At 25.7% G+C, this 16463-nt stretch overlaps 1 protein-coding gene across 2 annotated transcripts in view; it reads left to right on the forward strand.

Moving 5' to 3' along the window:
• The window catches only part of LOC117168926 (mitogen-activated protein kinase kinase kinase 4), a 49186-nt gene that overhangs the window by 6243 nt on the left and 26480 nt on the right, over positions 1 to 16463 (forward strand). For both annotated transcript variants that reach the window (XM_033354897.1, XM_033354896.1), the window contains exons 2-7: positions 1666 to 1794; positions 1885 to 2170; positions 2262 to 2450; positions 6781 to 6980; positions 12555 to 12962; positions 15793 to 16047. In XM_033354897.1, coding sequence (XP_033210788.1) covers positions 1712 to 1794; positions 1885 to 2170; positions 2262 to 2450; positions 6781 to 6980; positions 12555 to 12962; positions 15793 to 16047 — 1421 coding nt within the window. In that variant the 5' untranslated portion in view covers positions 1666 to 1711. The remainder of the gene's footprint in view (positions 1 to 1665; positions 1795 to 1884; positions 2171 to 2261; positions 2451 to 6780; positions 6981 to 12554; positions 12963 to 15792; positions 16048 to 16463) is intronic.

Raw genomic sequence — 16463 nt, forward strand, 5'->3', positions numbered from 1 at the left:
AAGAAATTATATTTTTTCCCTATTTTCAAGAAACTTGCCTTTCTCGTTTTTTCACTCAAGTGCAAACTGAATTACAAGAACCCAATAGGAAAATCAAATAATTTTTGTGGATAGTTCATTCTTTTTAGTTAAAAAGTCGATTGTTTGTTTAAAAATGTAATTCTTTGGTTCAAAATTAATTTTTTTTGTTTTAAAATTTAACTATTTTATTGAAAATTCGCCTTTTTGGACAAAAAATTCATCCTCTTGGATGAAACATTTTATTTTTATGGTAGAAAAGTCTTTTTTTGGTTTAAAATTAATTTTTCTGTTGAAAAATGAACTGTCTTCTAAAAAATCAATTTTTTCTTGCATGGAAATTCATCTTTTCTGATGTCAGTTCAACTATTTCATTCTAAATGCAAATGTTTGGTTAAAAATAAGTTTTTTGAAGAATCAACTATTTGGTTACAAAGTCATTTTCCTTCGTTGAAACGATCTATTTGTTAAAAATTCAACTTTTTAGTCTGATAATTCAACTGTCTTTTAACAAATTCATTTTTTTAGCTTGAAACTTCACATTTTGGTTGAAAATACAACTGTTTTTGGTTGAGGTTTAATCTCTTGTATTTGGAAATTCGACTGTTTTTTGTAACATTCCCCTAGAAAATTCTTCCTTATGGAATAAAAATGCATCCTTCATGGTGGAAAAGTCATCTTTCTTATTTGGAAATAAACTTTCATTTAAAAATTTAACTGTCTTCTAACAAGCTCGCTTTTTTTGCTTGACATTTTTTTAATTCAACTATTTGGTTGGTAATTAATCTTTCTGCAAAAACATTAAGTACTTGATTAAAAATGCGTCTATTTTGCTTAAAAGTTTGGATTTATTTGATTGTAAATGTATTTGAATGGTTGAGAATTATTATTTTTCTACGCTCAATTACTTGGTTGAAAATTAATCTTTTTCGACTTTTCAACTTGAAAATTTGTCTCTTCTAGTTGAAAATTCAAGTACTTTTTTGAAATCGCAAATATATTTTGACTTGAAATCTTAGGAATTTGATGCTTTTCTTACTGAATTCAATAATATACCTATATTAATTTTATTTAAAAGAATTTATGTCTTTATCTTCGTGAACAGTCACCCTATTTCACCTGTTTCGCGAGCATTTGGTGCTGTGAAGTCTGAATGACTAAAAAGTTAATAATTTCACATTCAAACTATACAGTCTCAAATTTAAAGCCTTAATTGCTAAGTAATTTTAAATTGAAAATAATTAAACGGGATTTTTCTGAAGTTAAAAATTAATTTAAATTATAAACTTCTCCCATCTGGAAATAATCCAAGTTGACAAGTGTAAAAAAAATTATAAAGTTATTGTTTCAGTCATTTAGTGTCTTCACAGATTTTTTTCGACATCTTTAAATCTTTGATTTGACTTTTTGTAAATTTTTTTTCGAAATTCTATACTATTTCCTTGATATATATTTGCGATCTGAACGCGGAACCCTGACACTGCAAATTTAGAATATTGATTCGCTTTGGATGCGTTAGTTTTGATTATATAAAATTTAAATCTATTAAGTTCTAAAAGTTTCAATAAGCTGGAAAATTTAAATTTATTTATTCTTGACTCGCATTTTTAAAGACACCCAGATAAAATAGAAAAAATCGATTTGCAGTAAACAGTCTAATTCTTTGCTCAAACCAACCAAATCATCGCAGAAAATGAGCGAATTTGGTGACGAAAAGGAACCAAAACCTCACCAGTCTCGAAGGCATCATCGGAAGAAGCATCGCGAATGCAAGATGTAAGAGTTCAATCTTTTCAAGCACACTCGAATTTCTGCCAAAAATCATACACAAAAATCCATCCTAATACAAACTTTCTTCGATTTCAGACTTGCTAAATGCGAAAAGGTGTTAAATAAAACCTTAAATCCAACATTAAGTCAGCAAAGAAGTTTGGATGCAATAATCTTCAACGAAATGTGTGATAAGGCTGATAAAGCTCGAGAGAATGAAAATAACAAAGATTTGGTCAAAGAAGGATGTCGGAAAACCAAAAGGTGTTTGAAATTACTTCGAGGGTTTGATAAGGATTTGAAACTTGATATAGCAGCTGCTGGTTCCTACGCCCAGTTGGGGAGAAACGAACCAATGCCCGCCACGCCTAATAATATTAAGGTAATAATAATTCGCAAAACTTGACCTTCTTTCCATCAGATTGGCTCTTGGCTTTAGTTCAAAAGAATCAGCTATCTTTTTCCCTTCACAGATTGAGACCAGAAATAGATTTCGAAGTCTGTGCTCAAAACCGGTCGATGTGGAGGAAAAGTTCAGTGAATCCCAAGACAATGATTTGCTTAAGGCGATCGAAACAGAGCCTATTCTTCATTCTCCTAAGACTCAGAGTGTCAGGGAAAGAGAGATATTCCATGATACCTTTTCTTTTTTGATAAGACTGGTGAGATCAAACGAAAAAAATAGATTTGGGCCTTGCACCGACAACATACGTATGTTGCCGGTGCGAGGCACGCTGATAATTACAAATAAAGCCCGTCTTTTTTGATTTTCATATTAGTTTTTTTTTTATATATAAAATAGCATTCTCTGTTTGACGAAATAGTGATTTGATGCGATTTTGGTTACAAAATACGCACCAGAAAAGTAATTATATATAAAAAAATAGTTTGTGCAGAAACTGATGAAACGAATGAAATTGAAAAATTAGGGAATTTTGAAAAGGAAGTTTTGTAATCATCCTGATATAATATTCTTGACAGTAATTTGTTTCCCATGTATTTCTAATTTTTCACTTATTTTCACCTGACTATTAATTTTTTAGTTAGAAATTTTATTATTTGGTTGAAAATTTCACAATTTTGGTTAAAAACTCAACTGTTTTGTTGAAAATTCATTTATTGGAGGGGAAAATTTAACTAATATCTTCCTTGGTTGAAAATTCAACTTTTTTTAAATGAGTGTTTTTGCTTTAAAAATTCATCTTGTTGGTTCAAAATGCAAGTATGTATTAGGTTAAAAATTAATTTTCTTTGGTTGAAATTTAACTATTTTGTTGACATTCCTATTTTTGGGTGAAATTTAATAATGGTTGAAAGTTCGTGTTTTATTTTTGCTGTAAAGTTTAACTATTATGTTCAAACTAGATCTTTGTTAATTTAAAATTTAACCACTTGTGTAAAATTTGAACTACTTTGTTAATTTTTTTTCTGATGGTTTATTTCTTTGGCTGAAATTGAAATATTTTGGAAAAAATTCGGTTTTTGCAATAAATTTTTTTGTTGACTGAAAATTGAATTATTCAATTTCCGGTAGAAAAAATATATATTTAAAAAAAATAATATTCTTGGTCAAAAATTCCCTCTGTTTAGGCTAAATCTTCAACTGTTTAATTGAAAATTAACTTGTTTGTTGTAAATTAATATTTTCAGGTTGAAAATTCTATTGTTTTACAGAAAATTCTTCTTTTTGCTAGAAAGTTAAGAGATTTGGATAAACTTTTTTTCTTTATTGACTAAAAAATCTTTATTTTATGAACATTGATCTTTTTGTTTAAATAATTTATAATTTTAGTTGAAAATTCATCTCTTCGGTTAAAAATTTGACTATTTTTGATGAAAATTGGTTTTTTGGAAAATTAATATTTTTTACTATAAATTTAACTTTTCAATATATTTTTTCATTCCTATTTTGCTAAAACTTTGTTTTTTTAATAGAAAATCAATGTTTTTGGTTAAAAATTCAGCTTTGTTTGTTAAAAACGCAACTGGTACATTATTTTAAAAAATTCATCTTGTTGAGTGTAACATTCAATTCTTTGGTTGGTTTAACTGTGTACTTTTGTGAAAATTCTTTTTTTTTTTATTGAAAAATAATTTTCTTTGTTTAAAATTCTACTACCTTCTAGAAAATTTATTTATTTGGTTTAAAATGCAACTGTTTTTAATTGAAGTTTAATCTTTTTGTTTTAAAATTGGACCTTTTAGTTGAAAAGTCATCTTTGTAGGCTGATTATTCAAAAATTTGGTTAGAAATCCTACTATTTGGTTGAAAATTCGACTATTTTGTTGACATTCCTTTTTTTGGGTGAAATTTAACAATGGTGGAAAGTTCGTGTTTTTTTGCTGTAAAGTTTAACTATTATGTTCAAACTAGATCTTTGTTAATTTTTTTTCTGATGGTTCGTTTCTTTGGCTGAAATTGAAATATTTTGTAAAAAATTCATTTTTTGTAATAAATTTTTTTGTTAACTGAAAATTGAATTATTCAATTTCCGGTAGAAAAAATATATATTTAAAAAAAATGATATTCTTGGTTAAAAATTCCCTCTGTTTTGGCTAAAACTTCAACTGTTTAATTGAAAATTAACTTGTTTGTTGTAAATTAATTTTTTCAGGTTGATAATTCTATTGTTTTACAGAAAATTCTTCTTTTTGCTGGAAAGTTACAAAATTTGGATAAACTTTTTTTCTGTATTGACTAAAAAATCTTTATTTTATGAACATTGGTCTTTTTGTTTAAATAATTTATAATTTTAGTTGAAAATTCATCTCTTCGGTTAAAAATTTGACTATTTTTGATGAAAATTGTTTTTTTGGAAAATTAATATTTTTTAGTACAAATTTAACTTTTCAATGTATTTTTTCATTCCTAGTTGGCTCAAACTTCGTTTTTTTGATAGAAAGTGTATGTTTTTGGTTGAAAATTCATCTTTGTCTGTTAAAAATGCAACTGGTACATTTTTTTGTTAAGAATTCATCTTTGTAAGTGTAAAATTCAATTCTTTGGTCGGTTTAACTATGTACTTTTGTGCAAATTCTTTTTTTGTTCTTGTTGAAATGTCAACAATTACATTTTTCACTGTCAATTCATCTTTTTGTTCGAAATGTAACTGTTATCTAAAACAATTCGTGTTTTGGCTTTCAAATTAAAAAATTTATTTGAAGTGCAACTGTTTTTGGTTGAAGTTTATTTTTTACGAATGAAAAATTCGATCATTTGGCTCAAGATTCAATCATTTGGTTAAAAGTTGTACAATTTTGCTGAAAATAAAATAGAATAAATATATAATAAATATAATAAATTTTGCTTCCAAGGTCAACTGTTTCGTTGTAAATGTAACTGTTTCATTAAGAATGTTCTTAAATTGTTATTGAAAATTCACCTTTTTAGATTGAAACTTAATTTTTTTGTTGAAAATTCATCTGTTCGGTAGAAAATTCTAATATTTGGTTAAAAATTCGAGTATATTGTTGCAAATTTAATTATTGTGTTCAAAATTCAAGTATTTTGATAAAAATATTTGTTTTTGTTGAATATTCAACTGGTTCAATTCATCTTTTTGTTGAAAATGTAACTATTATCTAAAAAAAATTCGTATTCTGGCTTTCAAATTTAACTATTTATTAAAAATTTAATTGTTTTTGGTTGAAGTTTATTTTTTTCGAATGAAAAATTCGATCATTTGGTTCAAAGTTGTAATATTTTTCTGAAACTAAAGTAGAATAAACATATAATATATAATAAATATCATACATTTGGCTCCTATAGTCAACTGTTTCGTTGTAAATGCAACTGTTGGATTAAAAATTACCTTTAATTGTTGTTTAAAATTTATCTTTCTAGATTGAAACTTAATTTTTTTGTTAAAAATTCATCCTTTCGCATTTAAGAGGTAACTGTTTTCTGAAACATGCAACCTTTTTGCTTGAAAAATAAATTAAACTAGTTGGTTGAAAATGCAACTGTTTTTGGTTGAAGTTGAATCATGTTTGTTTGAAAATCTGACTCTTTGGTTGAAAATTCATTTTGTAGGTAGAAAATTCTAGTATCTAATTAAAAATTGAATTATTTTGTTGAAAATTTAATTATTTTGTTAAAAATTCAAGTATTTTTATCAAAATATTTTGTTCTCTGATATTCAACTGTTTTGTGGAACATTCGTCTTTTTGGACAGAAAATTCTTCATTTTCGATTGAAAATAAATCTTTTTTTGTTTAAAATTCAACTTTGTTCTAGAAAATTTGATTACTTGGTTGAAAATGCAACTGTTTTTGGTTGAAGTTGAATCATGTTTGTTTGAAAATTCGACTATTTGGTTGAAAATTCATTTCATAGGTAGAAAATTATAGTATTTGGTTCAGGTAGAAAATTATAGTATTTGGTTCAAAATTCGAGTATTTTGTTGAAAATTCAAGTATTTTTAACCAAATCTTTTTTTTGTTGGATATTCAACTGTTTTGTTGAACATTCGTCTATTTTGACAGAAAATTCTCGATTGAAAATTAAACTTTTTTGTTCGAAATTTAACTACCTTCTAGAAAATTTAATTACTTGGTTGAAAATGTAACTGTTTTTGGTTGAAGTTTAATCTTTTTGTTTGAAAATTCGACAATTTTGTTGAAAAATCTTCTTTGCTGGTTGATAATTCAACAGTTTCGTTCGAAATTCTACTGTTTGGTTGAAAATTTAACTCTTTTTTTAAATTTCACCCTTTTCAATTGAAGATTTATTTTTTATGGTAGAAAAATCATCTTTTTTGAATGAAATAAATGCATTTAAAATTTCAACAATTATAATCTGACATTATTTTATTCCGTTTATAAAAGATTCCTGTGTTGAAAATGTTACTAGATTAAGATTCTGGTCTTTCAATATTAATAATTAGGAAAATAAACATTTGGTCAGTAAAAAATTAGGTAATATTGAAAATAAAGTTTTACTGTCACCTTGTTTATAACTTTTCCATTTAAATTCTCTGATTATTTTTTTAGGGCAGTACAGACAAAGAACGTAGCAATTGCCATCGACAGATGAGCAGAGAGGAAACAAGATGGCAAAATGAGTTGAAGGATTTAATCTGGCTGGAATTACAGGCACACAAAGCTGATAGAAGTCCAATGGCTCAGGATGAATATCTTTGTAAACAGCGCGAAGCTGTTGGTCCACTACTCACAGAAATAATCGAATATAGGTATGCAAAGTTGATCATTGTTTAAAGAAAAAGTTACTATAGACACTTTTTTTAAAGGAAAGGCCACTTTAGTCACTTTATTCCATCTAATTTTCAATTTGATTGAAAAAAATGAAAATATATTTTATCTATGCATGAAATCTATCGTAATCTATAGCATAAAAATGCTTTTTAATATCAAACTTCACACTCTTTTCCGTATTTTCTCTTTTTAAAGAATTCCTCTTTTTCTCTTAAATACTTAACTGCAAAATAAATTATTAGAACCCTAAAAGAAAATCCAAATCTTTTTTTTTTGTAAGTTTCAGAAATATTTTTTGTTATTAAAAATTGTATTATTTGGCTTGTACTTTTTTTATTTTATTGAAAATTAACCTATTTTGTTAAAAAGTATTTTTTTGTAGAAAAGTGATCTTTTTGACTTGAAAATGTAAATGTTTGGCTCCAATGAAAAAGTTTTTAGTTGCAGTCTCTCTTTCTTGAAAATTCATCTAATTGGTTGATATAATTTATGATTCTTGATTAAAAATAATTTTTTGTTTCCTTGAAAATTCAGGAATTTTGTCGATCATTTATTTTTCTTTGTTGAATTGATCTTTTCGGGATAAAAAATCAGATTTTTTCAAAAACATTCGACTTTTTATTTTAAAACTTCAAGTTTTTTCTTGAAAATTCATCTCTTTTAGTATAAAATTCATCTTTTTGATTAAAAATGCAACTGTTTCGTTGTTAATTGCCTTTTTTGTTTAAAATTAATATCTTTTAGGGTAAAAATTTAATCATTTGCTGTTAAAAAAACAATTGTTAAGCTGAAGATGAATAATTTGTCTTCGTTGAGGACTCAACTTTGGTTGAAACTCGACTTTGAAGACTCGACTTTGGTTGAAAATTGAACTTTTCTGTTTTTTTTTAATAATTTTTTTTATTGGCAATTTGTTCTTTTTTTAATCTACTTGTCAAAAAGATGAATTTTAAACAAATTACATAAATTTCCCACTAAATAGTTTGAAGCATGGATATGATTACGGTTCAAATTTTATTGATAATTTATTTTCAATTAAAAAAAGAACAAATAATTTTCTACAAAACAGTTTACTTTGGTAACAAATAGTTGAATTTGATACCAAATTGTTAAATTTTCAACAAAATAAATAAATTTTTAGTTAAGAAAATGAATTTTGAAGCAAACAAAAAAAAAGAATTTTCAACTCAAAATATGAATCTTTAACTAAAAAATGAACTTTTAAGAAAGTAGTTTAACTTTCAAGCAAGTATCTAATTTTTCAACTAAGAAAAATAAACGTTAACAAAAAATGTAATAGTTAATATTTCAAAAAATTAATATTTAAATATAAAATAACAAAAAGTTTTATTTAGTCAGTAAAGGCAATTTTTTAAGAAAATACTGGAAACTTTAACTAAAACAGATTAATTTTCAATCGAACAGTTGCATTTTAAACCAAAATATTATTTTCGACAAAAAAATACGAGTTTTCAACAAAATACACAAATTTTCAACGAAGTATTTAAATCTTTCACCAAATTGTTGAATTTTCTAGCTGAAAATACAACTTTTTAACCGACACAGATTAGCTTTTAGCCAGATAATTTCAACTAAAAAAGATCAAATTTCTATATAAAGAGGTGAACTAAAAAAAATTAATGTTCAACCAAATTTTTCACTTATGAACCAAATAATTCGATTTTGAATCAAATAGTAAATTTAAATAATAAAAACATGAATTCTTAACTCAATATTTAATAACAGACTTTTAAATCGAAAATAATGAATTTTCAATCAAGAATAGTTGGATTTTCTTATTGATTTCTATTAATTCAGTTCGAATTTAAGTATAAAATTCGGTATGAATAAGAATTTTGACAGAATAAATAATGAAATTTTAAATAATCATTGAATTTAATTTTTAATACTAAAAAAATACAATGGCACTATTTTTTTTAATTTGTGATACTATTTATACTATTTTCTATCTCTAAAGTAAGTCCGAGGCCTAGATTTCGGAATTAAAAAATCTGAACGCACATTTAAGATAAAAATGAAATTGGTTTTCTTCATGAATAATTTTGTGCACCGAAATCAAAGCATGAAAAAATGCTGAATTAAACAAAATTAAATTTAAAAACTGCGAAGTACTATGGTTGTATTCACTATCAGTGTGTTTATTTGTGTTCATTTTTTAGTATTTTGCTTTCTCATTGATATCAAATAAGGCTTCCTCATAGAGGGACGGTTTTCTCGAACAAGAGAAAAAAATGAATGCTTTCAATATTTTTTAAGCTTATGTTTTTGTCTTACCAAAATCTTATTTTTACAAAATCAGAGAGCACATAAAAAGGTCAATCAATGTGTTCTGTTACAATGAACAATTTTTTAGCTTACAGTAGGGTTATATTTCAAATTAAACCAAAAGTTTTCTTCATAGGAACAATTTATCAATGTACGCTTCTCGAAAACGCGAAAAATTACATCAAATATAGTACTGTTTTATTCTGAATGTAGAAAAGCCTTCTATAAAGAAGGTAAATAATTTTGTTAAGAAATTTTAAAACGTTATATTAAAAAAAAATTAAACAATGTTAGTAGGTTATTGTAGGTCATAAAAGGTCCGTCAATTGGACAATCGATGCGTCTCGAAGACGCGAAAAAATATATCATATGCATTACTGTGTCTTCCCAATATTAAAAAAAAATTTCCTCACATTAAGAGGATAAACATTATATTCTTTAAAATGATAAATTGGTGTTGCTAGATCATAAGAGGTCATGAAAGGTGCGTTAATAGATCATTCGACATGTTTCGAAGACGCAAACAAACATGACAGATACAGTGCAGTATTATTCTTAATATGACAGGGTGGCCGCTGTACCGGGAAACCGGGAAATGACCGGGAATTTTCTAAACCGGGAAAAACCGGGACATGACAGTGAATTTATTTCTTGACCGGGAATTTTATAAATTTTCAGAAAAAAGATCTGTTCAAGTTCGATTTCAACAGTTTTTTAAATAATTAGTTGAATTAGTTGAAAATTCTCTATTTTACATTTTTAATTTAAAGAATTTTAACGTGCAGTCTTGAAGACTTAAACAAATAAAAATTAAAAAGCTTAAAGTCGCAATTTTTTGACAGAAAACAGTTTTATTTTATCAACTGTAAATATGAATAAATAATTTTTAAAATGGATCGGTACTTTAAGTATTAAAAACTGTAAAATAATTGATTTGATAAAATTTGATTAAAGGCTTTTGTTAAATTGAAAATATTGTTTCAGTCAGAATTATTCGATTTTTAACGCATTTAGTTTAAAAAATTTTTGATTACGAAGAAGAAGTAAACAATTTGAAACTTAAATATTTGACATAGAAAGCTTTGAATTGTTAAAATTTCAAAAAGCTTTTAACATTTCAACGTTAAAATTTTTATTGTTCTACTTAATAAAATGTTTAATTTGCAAAGCGAAATTGTTGAATTTTGAGGTATAAATAATAATTGAACACGTATTATTTTTAGAAAATTTTGAGTAATTTTAAGAGATATTTAGAAGTTTCAAAAAGATTCAAAATTAATTAAAAACTTAAAATGATATCAAGTAATTTAAACGAAATTTTTGAACAAAATTTTCAGCAATTCTAAACATATTTTAAACTGAATAAAAATTTTCCTTCAATTTTTAGAAAATCTTTAAAAGTAAAAAAAAATCCTTAAAGTCTTCCTGTGTCGTTTTTAATAATATTTAAATTCTCTTTAAATCTTTTTGAATATTCTGTTAAAATAATTTTTCAAAATGAAAAATCATTTTCACTTTCCTAGGAATTTTAAGAAAATGTTTTTATTCGTTTGAAGCCTTTCACAATTCTTAAAAAGCCTCTAAATTTTTTGTAAACTGCAAAAATCTACATTTTGTTATAAATCCGGTTTTGCGTATTTGCACCGAAATTTCGTTACGAATAACCAAATTTTTTCGGTAAACTTCTAAATATCTCTCAAAATTACTCTAATTGTTTCTAAAAATAATAAGTGTTCAATTGTTATTTAGAAATCCAAATTTTAAGGACATTTTTTTAATTCGCAGGATTTTCTAAAATTTGTAGGACAAATCCAATTAATTTTTAAAGTTATTGACATGTTTTGAAAAAATTTCAAAAATAAAGCTAAATTTGAAAAAATTTAAAACTACTTCTAGATTTCTCAAGATTTTGAAATACAATTTAAAAGTTTTTCAAGGATGCTTAAACTATTTAAAATAAAAATAGTTTAAATTCTAATGTAAGAACTTTTAAGTTAAAAAAATGTAATTTTAAAAATATTTATTGGCCTAAAATAACTAAATAATATAATTTTGACAATTTTTGAAGTTCATTGATTTATTCTTTAATTTAGAGTATTGAAAATGTTAACCTGGATTTATATTTTTGCAACTTAATCTAAATCTTTGAACTCTATAATTTATGAATGTTTAAAATTATGAATTTTGCAGTTTAAATTCATTAAACTTGAAATTATTCAGTTGAAAAGTGTTAGTACCTTCCAGTTTATACGTGTAAATTATTAAACAATACAATACAAAACTTTTGAATTTAAAAAATTTTAAACTTTAATTTTAAAAGTTAAAAATTCAAGAGTTCCACTTTAAATGCTTTAGTTTGTTGTTTGTTTTGTATTACTTGTACTTTTACTGTTTAACTTTATATTTCGATTTTTTAAATTTTATTGTCCGGGAAAAATATTTGCGAACAGGGGAAAACCCGGGAAATGGCCGGGAGTTTTGTTGTTTGATTAAAACGGTCACCCTGTATGAGACAAAGTTTTTCTCATATAAACAAAATATACTTTTTTTTAACTTCGTAAATTGCTACTGGTGATACATGCAAGATGCAACAATAGTTCGATCGATACGTCTCGAAGACGGGAACAAATGCACTCGTGGCCAGATATATTATTCTTGTATTTTATACGTCAAAACAGTTTTTTCATATACACAGAATAAACCATTTTTTTAACTTCATAAATCGGTACTTTCAGGTCATGAAAGATTCAATAATAGGTCTATCGATGCGTCTCGAAGACGCGAACAATTACACTAGCACCGTGTTCAAGAATGAGATTTAAATCAAATTTTCGGTTACCGTAAATTTTATTAATACTTATTTTTAAAATGTTTGGTTGTTAGTATATTTTGTCCGGAGAGTAAATACGGATTAATAAGTGTTAAAAAATCATAGTTTCACAAATATATGAAAAAAATTTTAATTGATAAAAAAGTGCTCTAACGATTATCTTAAATTTGATATAAATCTTGTTGAAATATGTCCAAGAAACGATAGAAATAATAAAATTTACAGTACCCGAAAATTTGGTTTACATCACATTCTGAACACCGTGCTAGGTGTCGTATTCTTGCAGTTTAAATATAATAAAAAGTTTTTCACATATAAACAGGGTAAAATTTTTTTCTGAAATCTCTATACTAAAAAAAAAAAATCGTTACAATCTGCAGGATTTACTTATGAATATTTTTGAGAATCAACCACAATTTTGGATGTTCTTCAACAGGTATAATCCAATCACGAGCCTCGGCGAATGTGGTTCTACTACAGCTTCGAGTGAAGAAGAATCAACCTGTAAATTTCTGACTCCAAATAGCATACGGTTGGGAATTTGTACAGGATGTCTTTCGATGTATTGTCAAGTTTGTGGTCGAGTTCAAATCGATGCTTTGAAACAAGTAGAAACATTGTTGGCGAGACTAGAAGCTGCAGAAGCACTTTTTCCTTCCTCTCAAGCCTTAGGGAGTCATTATCCGCTTTACAAGAGTCCGGAATTCACTGGAAGGGTCAAGGCCATGTGTCTCTGGTATAATATGACCAAACACCATCGACTCAAATTGTTAATCCTGGGGAAATTGCTGATGATGCTGCATACGAAGAAGAAACATGAGGACACTGCTGATAGTGGTTTTAGGTAGGAATTCAGTTTTTTTGGCTTCCTGATTTAGTAATCATCAAATTTTGTATAGTTGTTTCTTACGATTTCATCTTCACTATTTAACTTTTGAGTCTTAAGAAATTTAATTTGATTAAAATTAAGTTAATTAAACTTTTAGATTCAGAATCTAATAATAAAAACAAGATTTTATTTTTTATATTTAATAAGAATATTTTTTATTAGATAAAATTTCAAAAATTCTAGTGCTTAAACACTTTAATATAAACAATTATTCGAAATTCAATAAATTATTATAATTATTAATCAATTTTATTAAGTTGAGCTTTTTTAACTTTATTAGAACGAAAATTATTAGGATATATTCAAATTCGAAAAGGACCAAATAAAGTTAGTTTTATAGGAATCCTACAACCATTTAGAGACGCAATTAAATTATTTTCAAAAGAATTAGTTTTTATTAAATATTCAAAGTGTATATTTTTATATTATCTCCTGTTTTTAGAATAATATTAATATTAGTAATGTGACTAATTAGACTAAAATTTATATTTTTATTTAATGAAATTTTTATTTCTTTAATAATAAACTTTGACAAATAATTTAATCAAATTTAATATTTAGAAGGATCAAAAACGGAAAATAAATTTTTAATCATTTAAATTAAATTTTATATATTTTAAATTATTATCAATTTTATTAAATAACATTTTTGTACAGTATTGTTAATCAGGAAATTCTGGAAATCAGGGTAAAGTCAGGAAATTTGAAAAAATGGCTAAGTTCAGGACTTCAAAGGATTTGAAAGATTTTAGCATATTTTTAAAGCTTGGAAGGAATTTTAAAGAGCTTTAAAAAGTTTTAACGGATTTTAAATGTATTAGGATATTTTAAAAGATGCCAAAGACATTGCAGATTCCTTTGGTTTTAGGATATTTTAAATGAGTAAAAGGGATTTTTTTATGCTTCTGAGAATTTACATAGTTTTAAGGCATTTGAAAAGCTCTCAAGGTATTTGAATATATTTTCTAGGACTTCAGGAAATATCATAACTTTCATAGAATTTCACGGGAGTTTATCATATTTTAATGGATTTTAAATAATTAATTTTTTTAAATTTCAAGTTTTGAAAGATATTCAAATATATCAAGGTTTTACCAAAGGTTTTACAAAATTTTAATGGTTTCAGGATATTCTAAAAGATTTCAAAGAATCTGCATATAATTTAAATAATTTGAAGGAATTTGAAAGAATTTTAAGGATTTTGGAATATTTACAAAAGTTGCAAAAGGTATTTGTTAAAAATTTAATAAGATTGAAGGGGTTTCAAATATCTTATGGTCTTTTAATAGATTGCAATAGCTTAAAGTGATTTCAAAGGATTACAATTCTCAAGAGTTTAAAAAAGTCCCCAGGGATTTTAAAAGATTTTAAAGAATTTGAAATATTTAAGGGTATTCTTTAAAAGTCAAATGAATTTCCAAGAGCTTTACAAAAATGCAACTAATTTCAAATATCTCACGGGTTTTTCATAGATTTCAATAATTCGAAGTCATTCCAAAGGATTAACCATTTTTTAAATATTCACCAAAAATGAAAGTAGTATTTAAGAGTTTTACAAAGTTTCAAGGGATTTTAAATATTTAAGTGTATTTTTGAAAATACCAATGAATTTTTAAGAGCTTTACAAAATGTCAACTGATTTCAAAATATTTTTAATATTTTAGAGTATGTGGAAAGATTCCAAGGAATTTTAAAGATTTTAGTGTACTTTTGAAAATTTCGAGGAATTTCTAAGTGATTTGAAAAGTTTTAAGGGATTTCAAAAGATTTTCAAGGATTTTAAAGATTTTATGATATTTTTAAAACTTTTAAGGAATATTTCAGAGCTTTAAAAAGTTTCCAGAAATTTCAAAGATTTCTAATTATTAAAAATATTTAAGGGTATTTCAGAAGATTTCAAGGTATTTTTAATTCATTTCAATAATTTGAAGGAATTTTAAAGGATTAAAAATATTTAAGGACATTTAAAAAGTTTATTTTAGAAGATTCCAAGGATTTTTTTTAATTTCCGAGGATTTCAACGATTTTATGAATTTTAAGAGCTCTCAAGGTATTTTAATATATTTTCGACAATTTGAGGCAATATCGTACAATTTTATAGAATTTTACACGATTTGATAACATTTTAATGGATTGTAAAAAAACTTATTCACAATAAGTGAGGCCTTTCGTGGGTTTTCAAAGATTAGAAGTGTTTTTAAAATATTAATTGCAAATAATTTGAAATTTAACCAGAATTCTTATTACGTAATTTATCCGTATTACTTAGGCCTTTCATTCAATTCTTTAAAAAAATTTTAACAGATTTCAAACTTACTGAATTCAATGAATTTATTTTGTATTTTTAAATTATTTTCAGTTCACTTTTTTATCAATTTCTTCGAGTTCTTCTAATTTACTTTAAATTCCTCTTAATTTAGTCTAATTCTACTGAAGTAAATAGAATTTAAAAAAAAAATTCAGTTCATTTGAATTCTTTTGAATTTATCTTGAATTGTTCTGGAGTCTCATGAATTGATTTCTTTTAAATTCTAATGAACAGTAATCACTCTTTTCTAGCAAATTAGGCTGAGAATAACAATTTAAAAATGTATACATTTAAATAAGATTTTTTTATTCCATTTATAAAAGATTATATTAAAAATCTTACAAGATTGTAATTTGGCCTTTGAATATTAATGGTAAAATAATGGCAAAATAAAAAATAGTGATGGAAAGGTCAGGGAATTTTCAAAATGAAGTTTTGCGGCCATCCTGATTGTGGTGGCTTATTTTAAGTTTTTAGTTCACAGAGTATAAACGTTGATCATCCGATAGATCAGCGCCAATCGCTAGTTCGATTCGAAGTACCTAACATCGAAGAAACTAGCAGCCCCTCTGATAGTACCAACAGTACTGGATCTCATTCATCTTCATTTAGTGGTCTTTCTTTCGGAAGAACTTACTCTTCTTCCTCAGAATCTGCGTTAAGTTACACCGAGGAAGAGAAGTTAGAAAGGCTAGATTTCTACTTGATGGAGTTTGATAGACAAGCTTACAGGTAACTTAATAAATATAATTAATAGGTACAGCAGCGACAGATCCTTTTTTATGGCACAATTTGTACATAGTATAACAATATTATACCGATGAAAAGAATTCCTGAAAATAAAATCAAGAATCTAACGACCAAATTTGGACAACCACCACAAAATGTTTCCAATGGAATCTGAAAAAAGGAACACTTCTCTCCCCTCCTTTCCCCCTAAAAAAAAGAAAAGAAAATTATTCATCTTTACTTTGGACGAAAACAAAAAAGAGAAAAGAAAAATGAGAAAGCAACCAACCAAATCCCCTTCCTTCTCTTTTTTATTTCTTTCGTCATCTTTATTCCCACCATTATCAAAGCACAATAAAAAACATTTAAAAAGTATATATAATAATCACCAACGTATCGGCACTCATACAACATCCTTA

The sequence above is a fragment of the Belonocnema kinseyi genome, chromosome 3 (assembly GCF_010883055.1).
Source record: "Belonocnema kinseyi isolate 2016_QV_RU_SX_M_011 chromosome 3, B_treatae_v1, whole genome shotgun sequence".
NCBI lineage: Eukaryota > Metazoa > Arthropoda > Insecta > Hymenoptera > Cynipidae > Belonocnema > Belonocnema kinseyi.